The 23806-nt window shown below is 42.0% G+C and overlaps 2 protein-coding genes across 3 annotated transcripts; one reads left to right on the forward strand and one right to left on the reverse strand.

The window, feature by feature from the left end:
- Positions 1-23: 23 nt before the first annotated feature.
- polr1b (RNA polymerase I subunit B) lies at positions 24-13294 on the reverse strand. 2 transcript variants are annotated; one of them, XM_077534696.1, is made up of 17 exons: positions 12680-12694; positions 11524-11611; positions 11159-11376; positions 10500-10667; positions 10141-10287; positions 9830-9962; positions 9047-9183; positions 8673-8896; positions 8413-8584; positions 7089-7260; positions 5639-6054; positions 4441-4611; positions 4197-4353; positions 3939-4135; positions 3594-3844; positions 2273-2780; positions 24-985 (listed from the first exon to the last, which is right to left on the reverse strand). In XM_077534696.1, the coding sequence occupies exons 3-17, from the start codon at positions 11333-11335 to the stop codon at positions 611-613; spliced, it is 3405 nt and encodes a 1134-aa protein (XP_077390822.1). In that variant the 5' UTR covers positions 11336-11376; positions 11524-11611; positions 12680-12694; the 3' UTR covers positions 24-610. The 2 variants fall into 2 exon arrangements, with proteins under 2 accessions (XP_077390822.1, XP_077390823.1); XM_077534697.1 differs by lacking the exons at positions 11524-11611; positions 12680-12694 and adding an exon at positions 12982-13294.
- On the forward strand, positions 12392-22572 carry artn (artemin). Its single transcript, XM_077534698.1, has 4 exons — positions 12392-14954; positions 16410-16471; positions 18048-18225; positions 21171-22572. Exons 1-4 carry the CDS (start codon positions 14693-14695, stop codon positions 21572-21574), a joined length of 906 nt encoding a protein of 301 aa, XP_077390824.1. The 5' UTR covers positions 12392-14692; the 3' UTR covers positions 21575-22572.
- The last annotated feature ends 1234 nt before the right edge of the window (positions 22573-23806 follow it).

Raw genomic sequence — 23806 nt, forward strand, 5'->3', positions numbered from 1 at the left:
GTAGGGATATTTATTATAAACGTTTCTCATGAAAAACAACTTGCCCCCCCCACACGCCCCAAAATACAAATAAGTTGACCCCGCAGGTAGGGATGTAACGATATCCAAACATCACGATACGATATCATGATATGAAGGTCACGATACGATAATTATCATGATATTGTGGAGCCGTTGGCGATATTTAAAAAAAAAACACGATATTGTAATCGCTTCACAACCAAATTCGGTTCCCCTTCATCTGACCATTAGCATAGATTTTAAACATAGAAGGCCAAAACATCCCTAATGAAAATTAAATAGCACTAATAAACTAGCCACTAGAAGGTGCTAGAACTGCACAAATGGAAATCAACCTGATTTTTTTTTCCACAAATGTGGTCCTTTTAAATATTGTGAACATGACGACGACGATATTGTGGCAGTTTTAATATCGCGAGATCACGATTATTGCCCTTATCGTGACATCCCTACCCGCAGGTCAGGTGATCATACGTAAAGGTATAATTAGCAAATTCGCAAGTGTACGTAACTGGTTGCCCTTTTGCACGATTCAGTCCCAAACCAGCAGCTCTCAGTTGTTATATTCACACACAAAAAAAAAAAACCTTCACTTGACGTCCAGCTTGACTTTGATGTTCATGGCGGCCAGCTCGGCCACAAAGTAGCGGAAGACGTACGGCACCGACACGGCGTCCACCGAGTCGCTCTTGCCGCAGAGCGCGCAGACGGTGCGGCGGTGGCGCGTGGACGACCAGGCGGGCGGCGGCCGCTCCAGCAGCGGCGACAGCAGGCTGCCGCAGTCCACGCACACCTGCGCCACCGAGCGGTCCGAGCAGTTGAAGAGGCGGTCGTGCAGCAGGAAGGAGGAGCCGTGCGCCAGCAGCGCGTCGCGCTCCATCTCGCCGAAGCGGATGCCGCCCTGGACGTTGCGGCCGCCCACCGGCTGGTTGGTCACCTTGTCGCGGGCCCCCGTCGTGCGCACCTGACGCATCACACGGAAACGGTAAGAGAAACCTTTTTTTTTTTTTTTTTTTTTTTTTTTTAAAACACAAAAACATGCAGTAATACGTGCCTTATTTCAAGGTATCAGTTACTTGTGAATGCTGTCGATATAAATAATCTTTTTTTTTTTGCTTTTACATGACAGCAACTCGTCTCACTTCACAACCAGCAGGAGTTTGGCAGATATTGAATAATTACACGCGTATGTATGCCTTTGCTAACTTAATGCTAACACAACGGGAAACATATTAAAAGGGATACTTGACTTATTTAGCCATTTTGGCAGTCTATAATTTGCCTATAATAAATTTGATATTTTCATTATTTTTCATGTACAATTAGAACGTTTAAAAACACATTTTGCAACTTGCTGTCGACTGAAAATGACATCACAAGGGCTCAGTTAACCAGTCACAGCTCAGCTTGTGAATGTCACATGATTAGAAAACAGGTGAGCTGTGATTGGTTACCTTGTGATGTCATTTTCAGTCGACAGCAAGTTGCAAAATGTGTTTTTAAAAAGGTACTAATTGTACATGAAAAATAATGAAAATATCTAATTTATTATAAGCAAAATATTAACTTTTATTGCTACAATGGGCTAAATTAGTGAAGATAACCCTTTAAGGCTCACAGTGTTTGTGGCATTTTTTTTTAATCTGATTTAGGAACATTTTGATTAATATAAATATTGATTTTGCTTTATTAATGTTTCTGTTTACATGTACGAATATATATATATTTTTTATTAATTTCTGTTTTCTATTCTTCTAGTTCAAATTTTACATTCCTGCTCGTAAAATGGCCACAAGAGGGCATGAGTACCTTACCTTTAAATGCCCAGTGCCCATTAATCTGATTTTTTTTTTTTTTGTCAAATATAATAGTCATCAGTCTTAAACCAAATATATATATTTTTTGTTTTTTGCTTAACGCTAACACATGATATTAAGGCTAAAAAAATAGCATCTATGTGGCAATAAATATAGATATTTTTTTAGCCGATTGAAGAAAATTGAAATTTGACTTAACCTTTTTGTTTACATGCAGTTTTCTATTCTAATTTGACATTCCTGCTTGTAAAATGGCCACAAGAGGGCATGAATTGGCTTGATCGGTATTCAGTATTATTCCTAATTAAGGGTTTGTCATATTTTTTTAACTATCTGCCCAATGCCAATTAATCAAAATTTTATTTTGCCAAAAATCATAATGGGCATCATCCAATTAAAAAAAAAAAAAAAAAAAAAACATCCTGTGTATGTACCTGGAACTTGTCGGACACCATGTGCCGTAGCCTCTGGTAGTAAACCACGCCGATGAAGACGTCGGCCTCCAGCTCGAGGCCGCTGGTGCCGCTGTAGAGGCGCTCGGTGCCGTAGTAGTTGTAGCCGCCGGCCCGCAGCATCTGGCCAAAGTAGTCGAGCGCCGCGTTGTCCTCGGAGAAGGCGAAGGGCGTGGCGTCGTGGCCGAGGCCGTGCAGGGCGCCCGACTTGCCGGCCATGCTCTCGATCAGCATGCCGATGGTCATGCGCGACGGGAAGCCGTGCGGGTTGAACAGGATGTCGGGGCTGAGGCCGCTCTCGCTGAAGGGCATGTCCTCGGCGGGCCACAGGCGGCTCAGGATGCCCTTCTGGCCGTGGCGGCTGGCGAACTTGTCGCCGATGGTGGGGTTGCGCGGCACGCGCAGCGTGATGCACGCGCGCTTGAAGGAGCCCGAGCCGGCGTCGTTGCCGCAGATCTTGATGTTGTCCACCACGCACGCCTCGTGGCTCCTTGCAGGAAGAGAAGATCACATTTCATGCTCAAAAAATAACAGCAGTTCAAGAAAGCGCTCATCAAGACTTTTCAAATGAGGTGTGACATGATGGGGTTTATAATGAATTGATTTCTGACTCGGCTTTCGGGGCGATGTTTAGTGACCATTATTCTCACGTTATAACTGTTGGAAGATTTATCATTACCATCATATCTAGTGAAATTGAAAATAATGAAAACAAACTCATTCGACGAGCCCTTTAATTTGAGGTATGACTCGATGTGGTTTGTTGCAATTTTAGTTTTGACCTTTCTGGTGACCTTTAACCTTGGCAACCTTCCTTCAGGCAAAGGTCACAAAGGCCCAAAACTTTCAAAACTAAAAATAAATAAATGACTAAAAGTGAAAAAAAACAAACAAGATAAAATGATTCAAAAATTAAATACAAATGTATTTATTTTTTAAAATATTTTTTGGGGATATAATTTTTGTACTTAGTTTTTTATATCCATTTTTACTTTCACTTTTAGTCATTTATTTACATTTTGACTTGGCAGTACGGCCTAAAACTGCCAAAATTAAAAATAAATAAATGACAACCGGTAAATGTGAGAATAAAAACTGATATTAAAAAAAACATTATTCAAAAATTAAATACAAATGTATTTTTTTTTGGGGGGGTAATTTGTTTTATTTTTTTTATATCCATTTTTATTTTCACTTTTAGTCATTTATTAACTTTTAATTTTGGCAGTTTTGGTCCTCCATAGAAATGATTTTTTTTTTTTTACCATTTCCGATCCAGTGAAGCTACGCGGTGAAAACGCACTTGTAGAAGGTGACGAAGGCCTGCCCGGTGTTGAGGTCGACGTAGCTGTAGTACGGGTCGCCGTAGCGCAGCGTGGCGCCCACGGGGGGCAGTCCGTCGGCGTCCAGTCGCTCGTTGACCTTGGGGTCTCCCGGCTTGGCCCCGAAAACCACGCTGTCCTGGCCGCGCGCCTTGTCGGCCAGGTCCACCAGCTCCGTCTTGTAGATGCAGCCGTGAGCGAAGCCGCGCTCCCACGACGACTTGTTGACGATCTGGCCAGTGGCGGGGGGGTCACCAGAAACCAAATTAATTCTCAATTATTAGAAAAGGGTACGACGGGGCGTTCCCGTTTTCGGCGCTACTGACCATGGCGTCCTCCATGTCGTATCCGGTGTAGGAGATGACGGCCACCACGGCGTTGGTGCCGCTCGGGTAGTTGTCCAGCCGGTAGCGGTCGTACATGGACGGCCGCACCAGCGGGCTCTGCGGCGTCTGCAGCCGGTACAGCTTGTTGTCGGAGCGCTCGGCGAAGGCGTGCAGGGGGAAGCCCATGGTCTGCTTACCTGGAGACGCTCGCGCAAGTCAGAACACGGCCCGGGAAAGAACCCGTTTGCGGTCACGCACCCATCTGGCACTGGTACATGTTCCTGGGACTCTGGTTGTGGTCCGAGTAGGGTATGAAGCTGGCCACCACGCTGAGCATGCTGTGCGGGAAGAGTTCCTGGTGGCTGCTGACGCCCGCTTGCACCTCCGCCTCCGTCACCGCCACGTTGACGTAAAGCTTGCCAAACAAACGTGAGCAGCAAAAAAAAAAAATTTTTAAATGGCACTGTCGCTTGGCTTTTTCTTGAGCTTTCCAGTCGGCTACCTGCTCAAAGGTGCCGATGAGCTCCTGCTTGCCGAGCGCCAGGTTGTGCACGGGGCGCACCATGCGGCACGGCGTGGTGAACAGGAACAGGCCCGGGTACAAGCTGGCTTTGCCCGTCTTGGGCACCAGAACGATCTCGGTCCAGGGAGGGACCTTCTTCTCATGAAGGACCTGCAGTTGCAAATTGACATCGGATTTACGCAAAGTATGCGGAACCCAAAGGGGCGGAGCTACATGGAAAACTGTGATTGGCTGTTAACTAGCCAATCAGTACATGAGATTAGAATTAGACGATGAGACACAAAAGCAAAGCAAACAAAATGTCCTTCTCTCGTGAATTAAATCGCCGGTTAGCTTGCTTTCTCAGGAACGGCAACGATGCTCCCGGGTCAATTTGACCCAGGCTATGTTTAATGATAAAAAGCGCACCCCGATAAACATTGACCACTTTCATTGCAAATACTTCAAATAAGTTTCATAATTAAAAACTACTATTTGTAGTTCTTCAATTTTGAAATGGGTCAGTTTGACCCGGGCTATGTTTAAAGTTCCAAACTGCTAATAAATTAGAACTTATAATAACAGTTTTCAAATATGTCAAAATCAACCGTTTTAATTGTCTGTTGCAAAAAAAAAAAAAAAAACTAATTTTAAAATGGGTCAATTTGACCCGGGCTATGTTCAATGTTCCAAAAGTATTCCGATAAACATTTAACTGAAAATATGTCAAAGTGAACCATTTCAATTGTGAGATTTTTGTAGCAAAAAAACTACTCATTTGTAGTATTCAATATTAAAATGGGTCAATTTGACCCAGGCTATGTTTAACGTTCCAAAAGTCTTGAAATTGAAAATGTCAAATAATGAACAATTTTAATTGTCTGTTGATGAGTCGTTTCATAGCAAAAAAAAAAATTATACTACGGGTCAATTTGACCCGGAATGTTTAAAAAAAACAAACAAAAAACAACAACATTGTGATAGCTTATTATTAATTGCTATCATTGCACAAAATAACCATTTCTTATTATTTCTAATTCTCTGAATGTTGGGTCACTTTGACCCGGTATATGCTCACTATTCCACTCACTGTGGTGGTGTGTCACCCTGGCCAGCCCACTGAAAGAAACTGTAGCTCCGCCCCTGACAGGCTCGGAAAATCCCCCCGTAAATTTCCACGAGGAGTCAAGCTGCCTACCTTGAACGTGCGCAGCGAGTCCACCACGCCGGGGGCCACCCGGGCCTCCACCCAGCCCACCACGGCGCCGTCCAGCACCACGGGATAGCAGTCCGTATAGGGGGCGGCGGGGGCGGAGTCTGCGGGGGCCACGCCCAGCGAGCAGAGGAGCGCGGGCAGGGTGACGGTGGGCACGGACGCGGTGACCACCTGGCAGCTGGCCGTCATGTGGTTCATGAGGCCGCAGGGCTCGCCGTCGGGCGTGTGCACGGGGCACAGGAAGCCCCACGACTCGGGCAGCAGCTTGCGCACCGACGTGGTGCGCATCTTGGCGAAGGCGGCGCCGCGGTGCACGCAGCGGAAGTGCGACAGGTAGCGGATGAAGTTGAGCTTGTCGGCCACCACGCACAGGCCCGTCGTCTGCAGCATGCCCAGACCTGCCGCGCCCGTCGGCAGACAACAGCAAATTGACAACACGTATGCTTACAAACCCGAGCTTGAAACCTTAACTCATTCACTCGCAGCCATTTTCACTGAAGCAACCCCCTTTGCTCCCGGCTGTTTTATAGTATATTTGTATCCGTTTTCATTTTGCGCTTAAACTCAGCTGCCCCCTGCTGGACTTTTTTTTTTTTTTTTTTTTTTAATAACTACCATTGCTTTAAGCAATCTCTTAAACTGTATTAAAACATCTGTATGATCTATCATAAAACAAAAACCAACAAAAAAACGTATAAATATGTTTTTGTGAGTGCAGGACAAAGTATTTTAAAAAAACGTATTTATACGTTTTTGGGTTTGAATGAGTTAACATGACACTTGACCTCAATTTGAAATCCTAAACCAGTCTTGAAATCCTACCATGTCTTAAAACCCTGACTTGAGACCCAAACTCTGTCTTAAAAGCTCGATTTAAAACCCTGACCATTAATTCAAACCCTAACTTTGACTAGAAATTCTAATTCAAAACTTAAAACAATGTCTTGAGACCTTAATTGAACCCCTAACTCTGTCTTTAAACACAAAGTTGAAACCCTAATCCTGTCTTGAAGTTGAAACCCAACTTTAAATTGAAATCATGTCTTAAAAATTTAACTACGACTTGAAACCTTCATTCAAACCCTAACTGTTTTGAAACCCCAATTTGAAAACTTAAACACAGCTTGAAACCCTAACCGTGTCTAGAAATTCTCAATTGAAACCTTAGCCATGTTTTGAACCCTTAATTTGAAGCCCTGAAAATATCTTTGAGCCCAATCTTAAAACCATAACACTCTCTTGAAACCCTAACCCTGTTTTAAAACTCAACTTTGAAACCAGAACTTTGTTTTGAAACTATCAACCTTGTTTGAAAGTCTCTTTGGAATGCGTAACCGTATCTCGAAGCTTGAATTTGGAGCCCAACCCCGTCTTGACACCCTAAACGCCGTGTTGGAAGTCTTTCAAGTTGCGGCGGGGAGGCGGCGCTGACCCGACTTGGAGCTGAGGTTGCCGGTGGCCAGCAGGTACTCGAACGGTTTGGTGAGGTCGCTTCCCAGGTTGAACATCTTGATGAGGTTCTCGGCCGTGCAGCCGCCCCTCAACCGACCGCCTCGCTTCTCAAACGCCAGCTTGACCGAGACAAGCCACGCCCACATCCGCTCCTGCCGGAACGCGCCAAACGGGACGGCGTCATCCACACGCACACGGGTACGATGCATTTTAGGCTCATGGGCCAGTTCAATTTTTTTTTTTTTTTAATTAGACTGAATAAGCCAATTATTTGAAAAAAAAAAAATGTGTATGTGCATTTAAATATGTAAAATAATTTCATAATGTTTTTTCTTAATTTATTAATAACTAAACAATTTGAAAAATAAATAAATAATTCAAATATATTTGTATGTGTAATATTGTTACTGTTTTATTTATAAATTAATGTCGTCATAATTAACTACATGTAATTCTTTTACAAAATGTTATAGATGTGTTTCGTGAAAAATAGTATAAAAAATTATTACGTTCTCATTAAAAAAAACACACAAAAAAACGTTAATTTAGAGTTAACTGGAATTAGCCAATTTCTTTTAAGGTTAAAAAAAAAAATCTATATACATGTAACGCATTTTTTAAATAGATATTTTCAAGTTACTGTAGAATTAATTTAATCAAAGTAATTTCATGATGTTTATTAATTTATTCATAACTAAACAATTGTAAAAAAAAATTCAAATATATTTTATGTGTAATATTTGTATTGTTTTATTAATAAATTAATATTGTCATAATTAACTATGGTAATTCTTTTACAAAATGTTACAAATTTGTTTTGCATATAAAGTGCGTAAAATAGTTTTCCACAATGTTAAGTTCTCATTAAAAAAAATAATAAAAAAAATCTTAATTTAGAATTAACTGAAATTAGCCAATTTCTTTTCAGGTTTACACAAGTAACACTTTTTTTTTTAAATAAATATATTTTTTAAGTTACTGTATAATTAATCATCGTAAAACGGTTGCTAAAAAATAAGTTCATTTATTTTATTTTTAAAATTTAATTTGAATAAATTCGACAATTGTTTTTAAAAAAGTGTCAACATTGCAATAAATTTGTGTTTTCTTCATTTATAATTGATGACAATTAACTGAAAGGTAAATTGTTTGCACGTGCAAGTAAATATGTAAATTAGTTTGTTAATAATAAAATGTAAATTTGTATATTTACATTACAGTTAATGCAGTCTTAAATAATGACTGTAAAATGGCAAATAAATAAAAACCGACATTGATATAGAATATCGAAAAATAGCCCTGACCTTGAGGAACATGAGGTAGAGCTGCCCCGGGGTGAGGACCTCCTGGCAGGCGATGCTGTCCGGGTTCTCCTCCAGGCTCTCCTGCTTGGCAAAGCTGAACAGCTTGCGGCACATCAGGCACAGCAGCCGGAACTTCTCCACGCCCGTCCGCAGGTGGATGCAGATGCACTCGCTGCGGGAACAGGAAGCGGTTAGCAGGGAGGGAGGAGGGGTTGGCAGACTCGCCGTTGCCGTGGCGACGCGCACGCAGTCGCTCGTACTCCAGCAGGAAGTCGGCGCACTGCCGCTCGGTGTACCACTCGGGCAGGCTGAGTTTGACGCGGAAGCGCCGGCCCAGGTAGTCGAGGACCTGCGGGCGCGACGTGCAGCCCTGCTCCGACACCAAGCGCAGCATCTCGCACACGCAGCTGCGGTAAAGCGAGTTCTCCTCCGCGCCTTTGATCAGCTCCGAGAACATCTCCGCGTCGCTCAGGTCCGCCAGAGCCTGCGAGGAAACGGTACGGACTTGAAACCTTTAACGCCCGCAGAAGCACCGACCCTGGCTTGAAAATGTCAAATCCTAGCTTCGAGACCCACATTTCAAACCCAAACTCTTGTTGAAACTCGCCAAAGTAAAATTGCGTTTGTACGGTACCTTAAGCGCAAAGCCGAGCGGTAGAAAGAAAAGTTCCTTCTGGTAGATGAAATTGAGCATGACGGTCCCGTTGTCCATGTAGTGAAGGTTCATGTTCACCGCCGTGTGCTCCTCCTTCACGCAGCGCATGGACATACCTGCCAAGAGACGGCGTGAAATCGCACAGGGACAACCCGGCAACAAAAGCTCCTTTAACACTGTCGAGCAAAAACTGGCCTTTTGTCTGTAATTGTGTCAACAGCTGGATGAGGGTGTTAAGATTATATAAATTATCTGACATGATGGGAGACGGTGTGAAAACTTGCAAGGATAATCCACCAAAAAAATCCCCTTTCACGCTGTATGACGTGCCAGTTATTTTATTTATTTTTTACTATTTTCTGGCTTTTATGCACCAATTTATCAGGACAATTTGACACAGTTTGTGCAAAATTGTATCAGTGAGTAGGAATTCCTCAGCCCGTGTCTTTCACGCAGCACTGATGTATGTGTCCCCTTTCACGCAGTAGCACAGCATCCCGTTAATGAGAGATCATGTTTGCATCGAACGGTGACAAATGCTTTTGAAACATCAGCAGCGCAAGTGGATGACGACTAGCGTTAAATGTCATCCCACATCTGTCCCGGGTTTCACACAGCCACCGCCGTGTTAACTCCGGCAACTACTTCAGGATCAGGAACATTTGCGGCAGGACTCCAACGCCCGATGTGTGTTGGTACCTTTTACGCGTAGGAGTGACTTGGGCGGGCGGCGTGAAAGGGGCTAAAGAGTAGGGTGTTTACCATACTGCGTGTATCCCTGGCCTCTGCTCTTCCACTTGGGTCGTGACATGACGATAGGGTAGTTTCTCCGCGGCATGATCAGCATGCGGATCACCTTCTCGATGCCGTTCACGATGAAGTAGCCGCCCATTTCCTAAACACCACATCAAAACCCGACTTTTAAACCCTAACACTGCCTTAACCCTTGTTTGGAACCCTAACTTAGATTTCAATCCCCAATTCTGACCTGTAACTTTAACAAGGCATGAAACGGTAAACCCTCGTTTGAAACCCCAATTGTTTTGAAAGCCTGCGGCCGCTTGAAACCCTACCTCGGCCTCCTCGTGGTGCTGCACGAGCTGCTGTGGCGACAACCCGCGCAGGTTGCACAACTTGGACTTGACCATGATGGGGATTTGCCCGAGCACCTGCTTGACGATCCCTTTGGGGACGCCGTCCACCGACCAGCTCACGTCCGCCTGGACGCATGCAAAGGCGTGGTCAAAAGTAGCAGCACCCGACCAATTAGACATTCAAACATTTAAGCCCCCCCCAAAAAATTGGCAAAAAATAAATAAAAAATCCATGTTTTGTTTTGGTACATTTCTCAGATCATAATTGAAATTTGCAAAACAGCAAACGCATTAGTTACCCTGCGGAAGCCATTTTCTTTTTCCAAATCCGTACTCACCACCATCCTGCCCTTGTACGAGCACCTCCTGCCGCGACACTCTGCCGGGAAGACCCTCATCTCGCGGCAAACGCTGCCCTTGGACACGGCCGGCGGGTGGACGGCGGCCTCCACGAACGCCAGGCTGATGCGCTCGCCCTTCACCGTGAACTCCAACGGTGGGATGGCCTGAAGACACGCCCACATTTGCTTCATCACAGGTACACAGCAGCTTCACACAGCGCTGACATTGTGCACATTTATAGTGGATGAAATGCAATGTCAATTTTAAAGTGTCACCCTGCTTGAAACCTAAAAGCTCTGTTTAGATATTTGAATTGAAACACTGACCCAGGCTTCAAACCCTATTTTGAAACATTAAGACTGGTTTGAAACCGTAAATTAGAAACCCAAGCCACACTTTAAATGCTACATTTTGCTTTGCTTATACATATATTGCATTAAGGCCTTAATTTTGAAGGAAAAAAAGACTTAAGACTCTCTTGTGTATCTCTATGTACTAACAACGTGACATGCTCACCGTCAATCAAAAATGAGCATTGAATCTCATTACGGATGGCTGCTGACCAAGCAGGTACGTATATTACAATACTTTTAAAAAAAAAAATGTTCGTAAGTTAAGTTATTGAGTTAAATAGTGATCGTGTGAGTGTGTGGACCTGCACGACGCGGTTGAGTCCTTCGCCGATGGCCTGGTCGAAGGAGTCGATGTGCGCTTTGACCAAATCCTGCACGGCGTCACATTGCTTCTCGTTCAGCACGCCGAAGCTTCCGTCCGTCAGGTTCTTCAAACTCGGACTTTTGGCTACGTCGCTCCATTTCTCCGAGTCGTCCATGCTTGTTTACCACACGTGCGAGCTCGCCCCGGAAGTGCCGCCTACGGAAGCTCAAAGGCGTCTTCGTGTTTTGCTAGCGCGTTTTTATATAAACTTGGAATGAATTTAGTTGTGTAAATATGTAACAAATGGAAAATGGCTGACAAGTAATTTGGTGATGTACCGTACGTCTGTTTGTGTGAACGCACAGAAAATGGTGGTAGTACTACCGCGTTTATAGTCCCAATGCCTTTGCCGTACACCAATTGTGAAGATATTCGGATTTGGCTCGTTAACCTGTCGGTAGTAATAAATGTGTGACGCGTAATTGATGCCAAATTAAAGGAAGCAATCTACACTTTGTCTCTCTTTTGTTGATTAGAAATAGTCTTCAAACTAAACATTCACTAAATGGACGTGTAGTTTGGCCAGGTGGACCTGCCGTAGAGCACCTTGGAGTCGTGTGTAGTTTTGGCAAATACACAAAATTAAGTGACACAAAGACTTTCAAAGTAAATCAAACATATAGCTCGCAAATTGAAAAACACAACATTGGGATAAATAAAAGTCTGACATTGCAACTTTTCCACGAGGTTTGCGTCATGGTTCGTAGCCATTTTTAAACACAAGATGGCGGTCATGCGCAAAATAAAAACGAAGAAGACTGGTAGTGGTCACTAATCTTATTTTTTTCAAAAATATATATTTTTTATTATTATTTCAGCAACATAATTCTACCCTCTTTGACACGTTGTTTTAATCCCATCCCTGCGTTTTACTTAAAATTGTTTAAAAAATTGAGTTCTGTTTCGAAATGTAACTGAGTATAAAATCCCTTCCCCTAGTTTGAGACTTTTAGTTTTGACGCCTGAACCTTGTCTCTTGCTTGTCAGTGCGTGTGTTCAACCTTTCAATGCAGTTGAATGAAAAGTCTTTTCATTCCCTAATCAAACATTTCTACGTTATCATCCAAAATTGTGAGGCTACAGGACTTCCGAAATCTGACAATATTTACTGAAGATTTGGACATGCAAAAAAAAAACAAAAAAAAAGACTATATGATTTATCGATTGTCAAAATACTTTCGATTAATTGTACTTCTAATCCCAAAGGATTACTGATGTCATCAAGATGATGTGTGACGTTATTTCTGATCTCCACGTTGTCGCCTGTAGCGAATTTAGCGAGCGTGTTGCTTCAAGTTAGCCAGTTGTCAACATTCCACAGAGAGCTCGCCATGATGATTAATTATAATTAAATACAGCAGAAACACGCACACGCACGGCTCCTTTTTTTTTCATCTTCTCCAATCGTAATGTTTTATTTAATCACCGTAAATCTCCCGGGAAACTCCTTTATGCTCACCGTGTTCCCGCTGCTCACATTCCTAAGATGTGACTCACGAGTGACGCCATCACGCTCTGTCACCGCTTTACTTTAATATCAAACACAAACATGTTGACGTTTCATTCAATTCTCAATATTTTAGTTGTTATGGTGTAGGTTTTTTTTTTTTTTTCAATTCTCAAAATTACAACTTTGTTCGCGTTTTAAGAAATACAGATACATGCCAAGCCAACAGAGGGCGCTACAACCCCGAACCGTGCTCACATTTCTTCATTGTACAACTTTATTTTGAGTCAATTTAGTTTCATGAATCTGCTTACCCCACCGTTGCGCTTTATAATCTCTCCAGGAAAGAACGGTTGCGAATGAGAATCCTCGTTTTCGTCACCTGGATGGAAGTTGTTCCAATAATGTCAGTCGTCCAAAGATGGAGTCACAGGTGACGCACGTCAGGAATGCGACATCGCCGAGAACAACAACAGACGTATAGAAAGTTCCGCAAAAAGTCCAAAGCGGCAGAGCGGGCGGAGCAGGTGTCCTCTATTAAAAGAAGCTCCTTGACCCGCCCGCTGTTGTCAAACACAAACGGAGGCTTCAGCTTCAGCTTTGGTGGTCCGAGCACCGATGGAGCTGCCTGGCCTGGCCTCGGCTCAGCTTTCATCTGGCCGAAGTGTTCGTTCATTCGGTCAACCCGGATGCAAAGGGGATCCCGTATGGGCCTGTCGTGGAACTTTCTTCAAATATGCGTCCATATGTTTGGGTACGAAAACCCATTTTTAATGGGAAAATGGGTTTTGATTGAAACAACTGTACGTTAGATACTTGACGCATTTGGAAGGCTCTTTCAAAACTCGAATATTAATTGTGTAATGTAATGACAATATAAGGATGAATCCATCAATTAAACAGAAGACTCTTCTTTCTTTCATTGGACAAAAAAAAAAAGTTTGTTCCTAGCTTTTTCCGTTCTTTAGTAATAACAGTAGAACATTGGTTAGTTTCACCCAAAACATTCGATTTTGACAAACGAAGCTTCATGAAGCACTTGCGATACTTTTTTTTTTTTTTTTTTTTTTTTTTTTTTAACTCCCCTAGATGGTGCTCTTGTTTTAAAGAAAGACTCGTGCAATGACATGCATTAAATTTACACTGCATCTGTAAACCAAAAGTGCCATCGAGAGGAGTCAAAAAATATTACAAGTGCACCATGAAGGTGAGTGACTAATAATTATTATTATTATTTTTTTTTTTATTATGATTTATATACTGCCAGTAAGTTTGTTTTTGTTTTTTTTAAGGAGTTGTCTATAGGGAATTGTTCATGTTTTTGTTGATATCAGCGTTTAACCAATACCATAATTAGTTGGACAGATGGACAAAGCGAAATTGTAAAAGTTGTGAGATTTCATCGGAGCCTCTCCAGATTGTGCGTATATTTGTTCCACCTGCAGGTTTGGGCCTCGTGTTGGACTTCCATTCTGGGGGGGCGGGGGGGGGGGTCAGGGTAGTGTTAACAAGCCCCCGGGGTGGTCCACGGTGGGCCGGCAGACGACCTGCTGAGGGTCGCGGCCCCCCACATGTTTGTCGGTTCACTGACAACTACAGTAGAAGCAGATCCAGCACTCGATATCAGACGATTGTGTAAATGGAAGACTGATTAACTAGAGTAGAGTTCTGTGTACGTGTATTTCAATGTTTGGGGGTCACTAATATTTGTCGTTTTTCGCAGAGGATAAAGAACATATGACTGTGAGTACTTTCATATTGTACAACGCGTTACCAAACCAAACGTGGTCCTGTACGCGGTGGCTGGCGACCCCTGACCTCAAGGACTGCGTAACTAATTAAGTGTCTTCCGAGTGTGCCCCCCCCCCCCCGGCCTGGCCTGGCCTGGCCGGGATTCTTTCCGTGCCCCGTCGCCCGTCACGCTCCGGCTGACTCGGCCCATACAAGGAAGCTGCCGAGGCTTTGAGCAGCAATCAGGAGACTTCAGAAGATTCTGCGAGACTTTGGAGTCCATCTTGATAAAAGATGAGCACAAGTGATTTTTTTTTAATTGTTTCCCAATATTTGTCCACTTGCTGGTGGAACAGAAAATGTTTATACACAAAACTGTCAGAATCGATCTATTTATCTATCTATCTGTCTATCTATCACGCATGCGTGCCAACTGCACGAGAGGCGCACGCGCACGCAGCGAAGGCTCGCGGGAGCGAGCGAGCGAGCGCGCACGCACGCGCGCGTGGATTCGGAGCTGCGTCCATGATCTGCGGGAGTGGGAAGGTGCGGACAGGTAAGACGCCGATCACGCCGACGCCATAAGCGATGCCGGATGACGTCATCTCACTCTCCAACATGCTCCCGTGTCGCCGTTGCGGAAGCACTTTCGAACGTTCGATCTCGCGACGGGTTACTTCTGGGACCTTAAATGGGTCACGTGGGGCTTTTTTCCTTGCGCGAGTTGCTCGGTTGTGAAAAGGTTAAATGGTGAAAAAGTGTTTTGTTGCTTTTTGATTGATGAGGAAAGAAGTCCAATCTTTGTGTGTGTGTGTGTGTGTGGGCCTCCCTAATAAAGTGGCCTCTCTTGATTGAAGGAGTAGTTAATTATTCTTAAGCTGTCGTTCAATGATTTTCTGTTAGATTTTTACTGTAAAATAAAATTCAATGCACTGTATGTTTGTGTTACATATTATTCAGTTAGTGGCAAACTTTGCACCCAAAATTCTTTGCTTCCCAAGTACAAAAGAAAAAGAACGTATGACTCTTATTAAAATGTATTCTGTATAAAAATGAAATAGATTTTGTACTTAATGTTTAAAAACAAACAGCATAGATGAAATGCAAAAACTTTTACACACTTCATTAAATGTATTTCTTGGAATCAATATATCGCATATAAACAAAATGCGCATCAGATGACAGACCAAAGTCTCAGGTATATATTTTGTATTCATGTTCATATTTTGTGTCTGCGAGTGCAAAGTTATTAGCAAAAAGAGTGTGAGCACGTTGCCCTACAATGGGCAAGTTGTCTCACTCTATGGGATAAAATGTCACGCTGGATTTTGCAACTAATTGCTACAACTAATTTGTCCTTTTTTTGTGCTCGAAAGTGAATATTGAAAATGTGATGAATGAAGGTTGACAAAAAATATGGAACATAAATTGGATTCAAGATTTTTGACTGTCGCTGAGCGGCGAAAGTTTGAGTGTTTGCCAACGTATCGTAAATATTTGTTCGTTCAAGGTAGCAAATGGTCGCAATTTGTTCACCAAAAACTTTTTTTTTTTTCAAGAAAAGTGAAATCTACTAATGCGAGAGACATGTATACTAAAAAAAAAAAAAAAAAAAACTTTATTCTCATCAAACTAAAACATTTTCTTCTAACATTACAACTTTATTTTTGTTGTATTTTAGCATGTATGATTCTGCCCCCTGGTGGTCAAAAGTGTGCACATCAGACAGAAGGATGCACATAGTGTTGAATTCTTTACATTGAATTATCTTATGTGCACACACACACACACAGTATACATGTGCTATTTTTCTTATTTAAAAAAAATGTTTTTGGGGAGGCTGGAACGAATGAATGGAATTTCCATTCGTTTCAATGAGGAAAGATGATTTGAGATGTTCACGGTTTGCAGTGACAGTTTTCAGAAGGCTCATCAAATGCTTGCGTGTCGTGATTCCGACGAACGTCGCCGGCATTCGTTATACGTGCTCGTTGTTGTTTTTGTCTTTCAGATGGAAAACGTTGGCGGAGGCGCAAAGCCTCACGCGGTCGGCGTCAGCTCAAGAACTGGAAGGTCAGGAATACGCGATGGCAAATTGGAGACGGTCTTATTTTATGAGTTCTAGCACCCTCTAGTGGCTAGTTTATTAGTGCAATTTAACTTTCATTAGGGATGTTTTGGCCTTCTATGTTCAAAATTATGCTAATTGTCAGATGAAGGGGAACCGAATTTGCTTGTGAAGCGATCAACGTGTGCTTGCATGAGCAAATAAGTGCCTCAATATTGTTATTAGAGATTGTAGGTGGTTTATATGCGTTGCTGTTATGCACAAACACAATATTGTGCTTTTTTTAGTATGAGCTCTTTTTTTTTACAATATTGTGATCGTTTGAAAATATCAACAACCCCCCACAATATCGTGATAATTATCGTATCGTGATGTTTGGCTATCGTTACATCCCTAATAGGCCGACATTTGTACTTTAATGTTAAAAAAAAAAAAAAAAAACTGCTAGTAATAAAATTGTAACCTAAGAGAAAAAAAAGTAGCAACGTATCGGGAATAGTTTTAGTTTCTGAAAAAAAAAGTCATAGTTTTAATATCACAAGTATACATTCACAATTTACAAAAACAAAATAAAACAGCGTAATGCTGTGCAAATAGTCACGATGGCAATAGTTAAATTTGATGAAAAAAAGTCGTGTCAAATCACATTTTACAAGATAAACAGTGTAATGTTATTCGAAGAGTTCATATATGACAATAAAAAGCCACGGTGTTGAAAATTAAGTTATGTTTTATGAGAAAAGTCATAAAGTTACAAGAATAGCTGTAATGCTATGCGAATAAACTCACAATTTATGAGGAAAAAAATGGCATACGTAAAGAAATGTATGTAATGCCACTAAAATAAAGTTAATTTATGTTAAAATGGTCACAATGCTACGAGACAATTGTCATAGTTTTACCAAAAAAAATATTGTTAAAAGTCCAATTTGACCAAACTAAAGTGGCAAATTTGTAAGAATAAAATGTGTATCAGGGAAAAAATAAATGAAAGTTCACTTTTACAAAAACAAAGATAAGTGAGAAAACTTGTGCGGATTGTTTCACATGCAGTTAGTACAGCATGAAGCATCGTTACCATGACGATGCGGCCGCAGAGGCGCTCGCTTCAATAGCCGTCGTAAAATATTCAGCTGGGGCGAGCGAGCGAGCGATCACGTGTCCGGTGACAATTGACTGGCTGCTGCACTCTCCACCATGTATATAGTGTGTCACATACGCTAAAAAAAAAAATAAAATAAAAAACACCACAGCCAGCTAAATGCTAAACTCCGTTTTTGTGATGATGCCGTCAAAGAAAAAGCCAAAGAAAACTCCCAAAAGTTGCAATATTTATTTTTCTTATTTATTTATGTCCTTCCTTCCTTCTGCGAGGTTGATTAGCGATTGGCAAAACAACGTAATAGCACATTAGCGCCACCAATTGATATTGTCCTGCAACTGCAAGGAAACCGAGCTCACATTTATGCTCGAATCTCGGACGAAAAATCAGCCAAGTGACGGCTTGCACGTCCACGATCTTGCCCAATCTCGCGCACCTCACGGCTACCGCTTTACGGGCGTCCATTTTGTTTGTGTCAGGTGATGCTGTGGCTGATGGCGACGTTGCTCGCCCTGGCGGAGGACGTGTTGTCCGAGCAGAACGGCGGTCCGGAGAACCGGCTCGACCCGCACCGACGTGTCCTCGGGAGGCCTTCTTGGAGACCACCTGTACCTGAGACCCGAGACCACGTCGACCCCCTGTGGCCAGAAGCCTTCGGTAGGCCTTTTCATCTTTCAATTACAAAACTACGGAAGAATACGAAACATGCTTTAATGTAAACCTCTGGAATAGGTCAAAATGAGCCAAAATGGTTTGAATGTCTGGATGTGTTTTGAGGTCTTGGTAGGCTAACGAAAACATTCAAATGATCCTAAAATGGCTGCTTCAAACCAAAATGGCCGACTCTGGATGTGTTTTTGGGTATAGGTACGCTAACGAAAACATTCAAATGTTCCTAAAATGGCTGCTTCAAACCAAAATGGCCGACTCTGGATGTGTTTTTTGGGTATAGGTACGCTAACGAAAACATTCAAATGTTCCTAAAATGGCTGCTTCAAACCAAAATGGCCGACTCTGGATGTGTTTTTGGGTATAGGTACGCTAACGAAAACATTCAAATGATCCTAAAATGGCTGCTTCAAACCAAAATGGTTAATTTCTGGATGTGTTTTTGGGTATAGGTACGCTAACGAAAACATTCAAATGATCCTAAAATAGCTGCTTCAAACCAAAATGGCCGACTCTGGATGTGTTTTTGGGTATAGGTACGCTAACGAAAACATTCAAATGATCCTAAAATGGCTGCTTCAAACCAAAATGGCTGACTCTGGATGCGTTTTTTGGGTATAGGGACGCTAACGAAAACATTCAAATGATCCTAAAATGGCTGCTTCAAACCAAAATGGATGTATTTTGGGTATAGGGAGGCTAACGAAAACATTCATCCAATTTCGTGTTGAGTGAAAGTGCCAATGGGGCTGATTTATTTTCCCCCTCTAACTTTCCAGGGGGCGCTAATGAGCATACAGTAGCCGTGGCGTCGCCCTTCGATTGACTGCGTCTTTCACCCATTCATCCAACTCTGATGCTAAGCTAACCGCCACAATGCGCTGGCACATGGGAGCATCTTAATATAGTCCAGTTACAGTATCTGGACCTTCTCAAGGCCGAGCTTTGGTCACCGGAGCCCGGGTAAAAATAAGCCGTCCCTCCGCACAACATCCTTTTGGAAAAGCCCGTCCACTCAAACACGTCATCATCCGAGGAGTCAAGATAAGTACAGTGGACCCTTACTATTAAGTCCATTCTAACTACATAGAAAAAAAAATCTTGAATAAGCGGAGCTCCATCGCCAATAAGTGCTTAATTTCCAGTATTGCTATTAGCAAATAGCATCGATGTGTGACAAACAAGTGGAGCCTTCACGGGGATAAGAACTGGCCCCGGTCTGTATTATACCGCCCCCCGGTGGCCATGGAGAGACGCCGCCCGTATTAGACACAAATCAATCAACATGATTGCCGGGCAGCGAAATGATTTCGACGATGAACACGGTTCGTGTTTATGCAGTCACAGCTCGCCGAGCGTGTGACGTGTAACATGAAAAAAAAAAATATTTCTGTGTAATTATGACATTACGCGTGTCTGAACGTGGCGGCGCGATCCAGCGTGGAGTTGTTCTTCCCCTTGGGGAACATTTTGGACGAATGTTGTGCCACGCCGCTGATTACAGTTCGAGTTTTCCTGCCGTAAACACGGAGGCATGAACCGACAAGCAATGCGAGAGAAAGTGAAGCATTGGCGAAGAGTTACGATGGTTATTGAATATTTGCACAGATAAGAACGTGCTTGCTTTGCTGATGTATTTCCGGAGGTCCCTGAAGGTATCTTTAGTACCGTTTTCTTTTTTTTGTCTAGTATTATTTACCTTGTATTTTTGTCGTACAGTTGCGCTCGTAAGTTTACCAGCCCTTATGGGAATGTAAACTTAGGAACACATCTGTACATGTGCAAAAAAAAAATCAATCTTAATGACACAAATTGCTATGAATCGTCACCAAAATGCACGTGCACATCTTTTACTCATAATAATAATAATAATATCAAAACAACAGCCACAGTATTTCAAATTTTATGGGCATGAAGCCTTTTTCTCACTTGTGCTCATAAGATTTGAATTTGAATTTTCATTGACTATTTTGTAAACCAAAATGTGTAATTTTATTAACACTTTTTCAATATTTTATTTATCATTTTTTTCTGTTTAATACTTTGTATTATTTAAAAAATGTTTTTCCTATCGTTTTTTTTTGCATTGTAATGTATAATATTTTGAATTAATTTCATTTTCATTGAACATTTTGTAAACCAAAAGTTTGTAATATTATTAACATTTTTCATTATTTTATTTATCATTTTTTTCTGTTTAATACTTTGTATTATTTAAAAAATGTTTTTCATTGTAATGTATAATATTTTAAATTATTTAATTTTTCATTGAATTTCATTTCATTGAATATTTTGTGAACCAAAAAAGTTTGCAATTTTATTAACACTTTTTGAATATTTTATTTATCGTTTTCTTTCTGTTTAATACTTTATAGTATATAGTTTTTGTTCTACTGTTTTTTTTTTGCATTTTAATATATATTTTGAATTAATTTCATTTTTCCCATTGAATGTCATTTTCATTGAATATTTTGTAAAAAAAAAAAAAAAAATGTTCACAAATGTATTAACATTTTCTAAATATTTATCTTTTTTTTCTGTTTAATATTTTGTAGTATTTTAAAAACGTTTTTTCCCCAACAGTTTACAATTTTTTTACAATTGCCTAGTGTTAATTTCTCGTAAATTATTTTATTATTTGTGTATTTTTTGTACAATATTATGTTGTAATAATTTTGTGTTTAATTTTTTAATTATGTATTATTTTCTTTAAAAAAAATACGGTTGTCATTTTCTTCCCAACATTTTTTTCATTTGTCTAGTTTTCATTTATTTCCCCCAAATTCATTCTTCAAATATTTGTGTATTTTTTCGCCAGCATGACTGCTTCAGCACTCAATGAAGTGTACCTAATATTTTGTCTTGCGCCACCATTTTTGCTGAGTCATCATCCCGCGAAACGTCCAAACTTCACCCGTTGTGCATTTTTTCAGAAACGCGGCCGCCGCTCCAGGACGACGTGGACGCCGCTCGGAGCCGATGGCGCCGCTCCCCTCGCGACGCCAAAGCGCCGCCGACGTCGCGGCGGAAAGCGACGGGCGGCTCGCGCTGCCGCGTGGAGAAGCGGCAGACGCGCGTCCGCGAGCTGGGCCTGGGCTACGACTCGGACGAGATCGTCCTGTTCAAATACTGCGCGGGCTCGTGCCGCGCCGCCCGCAGGAACTACGACCTGGCGCTGGCCGCCCTGGCGGCACGCGGCGGCATCTCGGCCCGCAAGGTGAGCGGGCGGCCGTGCTGCCGGCCCACCCGCTACGAGGCCGTGTCCTTCATGGACGCCCGCGCCATGTGGCAGACCATCCGCTGGCTGTCGGCCGCCGACTGCGGCTGCGTCGGCTGACCGATCGCCTTTGGCGGAGTCGTGACGTCGCCGTGAGGAACCCGGCTGGCGCTTCGCCCGAAGTGGGAGCGTGCCGGGGGATCTGAACCGGAAGTTTCCTGGTGGGGGAGAACCGGCGCCAAGATTGCCCCGAGAGAGCGTTCGCCGCGGAACTAGGAGATTTTTTGGGGAAGATACACATTTTGTTGTGCCTCAAAAAGAAGACCCGGGCGAGTTTTTCCCGCGAGGACTTGTGCAGATTGGCGCGAGTACCATCTAAAAGTTCCTGGAACGGACGATTGCCAACTGGTAATTTTGCTTTTTTGACGACACTTCCACTTAAACGGATGTTTTCAGAGCAGCCAATCACACATTGCCAGCCGTAGAGCAGCATCAGATTCTCACGAAAACGTATATAACGTACGTACACGGTTATTCCCGTCAATGGCAGAGAATAACTCTTTTGGGAATCCTGACAAATAGCAGTGTGACGATGTATCGATATCGCGATAAATGCTGACACTTTGTCTCGCGATATCTGTATCGCGATATTTGTAGTTAATATCCAGCCACTGTAACGGCTGAATAGTTCATGACTTATTGAGCAATTACTTGGCGGGCCACTAGGGGGAGCGCCTCATAAGACTGGCAGGGAAATGGATGCAAGTCTTCAGGTGAAGAAGACATTTATCTGACTCAATTTTGACAACATTTCTATGAAAAATGTGTATTATATCTTCAATTTTAACATTTTAAAACATATTTTATGTTTTGACTATTTGAAGCACACAATTTCTGAGGAATATTAATATTGAGTTAATTGGATTTAATATTTAAATCATTTTATTTCATATTTACTTTTGCAACATTACACAAAAAAATGGTCACATTATACAATGAAAAAATTCACTCTGTAACTGACTGACATGTTACATGACAATCGTGTTTAACAAGCTGCTTTGAAGACCCCCTTTTATTTTTTTCAGAAATTAAGACATTTAAAAACAAAGTAAAGACATTCAATTATTAACTCATTCACTCCCAAAAACGTATACGTTTTTTAGGTTTTTGTTTGCTAGAGTTTTTGTATGAAGGCTTTGATGCAGTTTCTGACCTGAAGTGGTCGCTTAAAGTGATAGTAGTTATTACAAAAAAAAAAAAAAAGTGTGCTTCATCTGTTTTATTATGAAACAGATGAAGCACACTTTTTTTTTGTAATAATTACCATCGCTTTCAGCTTCCACTTCAGAAACTGCATCAAAGCCTTCATACAAAAACTCTAGCAAACAAAAACCTAAAAAACGTATAAATACGTCTTTGGGAGTGAATGAGTTAATTACTAAAAGAGCGTACAGCGCAGGAACAAGATTTTGGAAAAAATTGATGATCGAGAAATGCTTTAAAAAAAAATAATAATAATCACAATTTTTATTCTGGATTTAGAAGCATTTACACTTAATTTACATCTTATTCCATTTGCGTGCAGCACAACAGCTAAACGCTGATTCACCATGTTTGCTTTGAACTCTTCTTGACCCGAGTCCGCTAACCTCAGAACCAGACTGGGTTTAAGAGTCAATTGGCATTTTTTTTTCTTTAACATATTCTCGATCGAAATTAAACCCGAAAGACGACAGCTTGAGCGCATGTGAGAGCAAAAAACACTTTGCGGACTTGTTTCCTGTTTTTCCTGACCGCGCTCACATGTTTACCGCCAAGGTCAAGGCAAACGTGCCGCTGTCATGTCTCACGCGCACGCTCCGGCCGCCACAGTAGCCGTGTTTACACGACGACGCGGTGTCGCGGGGGATGCCAGGACAAATATAGACGTGAGCCAAGCCTTCTTCAAAGTGACGGCTTTTCAACACGCCGTTTAATTTTAGACGCGCCGAGACGCGACACCATTCACAAGCGTCGTCTTCGCAAACAAAGAGCGACGCCGACGACGTGCGGAAATCACGCGAGAAGATTTACAAACAGGTGCCAGCCAAAATCGCATTTCGCTCGCAACCTGGCGTTAAGATTCACATTTGTAATGTATTTACGTCGCGAATAACTTCTTCAATATTTCTTCTTTTCTATTTAGGAAAGGGAAACGTTAAAAGATTGTCTTCTTTTTAGGAAAGGAACGATGCAAGACGTGAATCAGTTTGATCTGTGTGAATTATTATGTTGTAAAAAACACATTTTAGCCTTAAATGACATATGACAGCTTAAATCTTTTCTCTTTATGAAACTGCAACAATTTGCCTT

The sequence above is a fragment of the Festucalex cinctus genome, chromosome 10 (assembly GCF_051991245.1).
Source record: "Festucalex cinctus isolate MCC-2025b chromosome 10, RoL_Fcin_1.0, whole genome shotgun sequence".
Lineage (NCBI taxonomy): Eukaryota > Metazoa > Chordata > Actinopteri > Syngnathiformes > Syngnathidae > Festucalex > Festucalex cinctus.

What these genes read in the sequence shown, in the direction of transcription:
- polr1b (XM_077534697.1), bottom strand. Translation starts at nt 11,335, where the DNA reads ATGGACGACTCGGAGAAATGGAGCGACGTAGCCAAAAGTCCGAGTTTG. An exon ending in CGCTCGGCTTTGCGCTTAAG is followed by an intron (nt 8,897 to 9,046) that starts GTACCGTACAAA and finishes GTTTCCTCGCAG; the next exon opens with GCTCTGGCGGACCTGAGCGA. An exon ending in TGGTGTCCGACAAGTTCCAG is followed by an intron (nt 986 to 2,272) that starts GTACATACACAG and finishes GTGATGCGTCAG; the next exon opens with GTGCGCACGACGGGGGCCCG.
- artn (XM_077534698.1), top strand. Translation starts at nt 14,693, where the DNA reads ATGAGCACAAGTGATTTTTTTTTAATTGTTTCCCAATATTTGTCCACT. An exon ending in GTCAGCTCAAGAACTGGAAG is followed by an intron (nt 16,472 to 18,047) that starts GTCAGGAATACG and finishes TGTTTGTGTCAG; the next exon opens with GTGATGCTGTGGCTGATGGC. An exon ending in CCTGTGGCCAGAAGCCTTCG is followed by an intron (nt 18,226 to 21,170) that starts GTAGGCCTTTTC and finishes GCATTTTTTCAG; the next exon opens with AAACGCGGCCGCCGCTCCAG.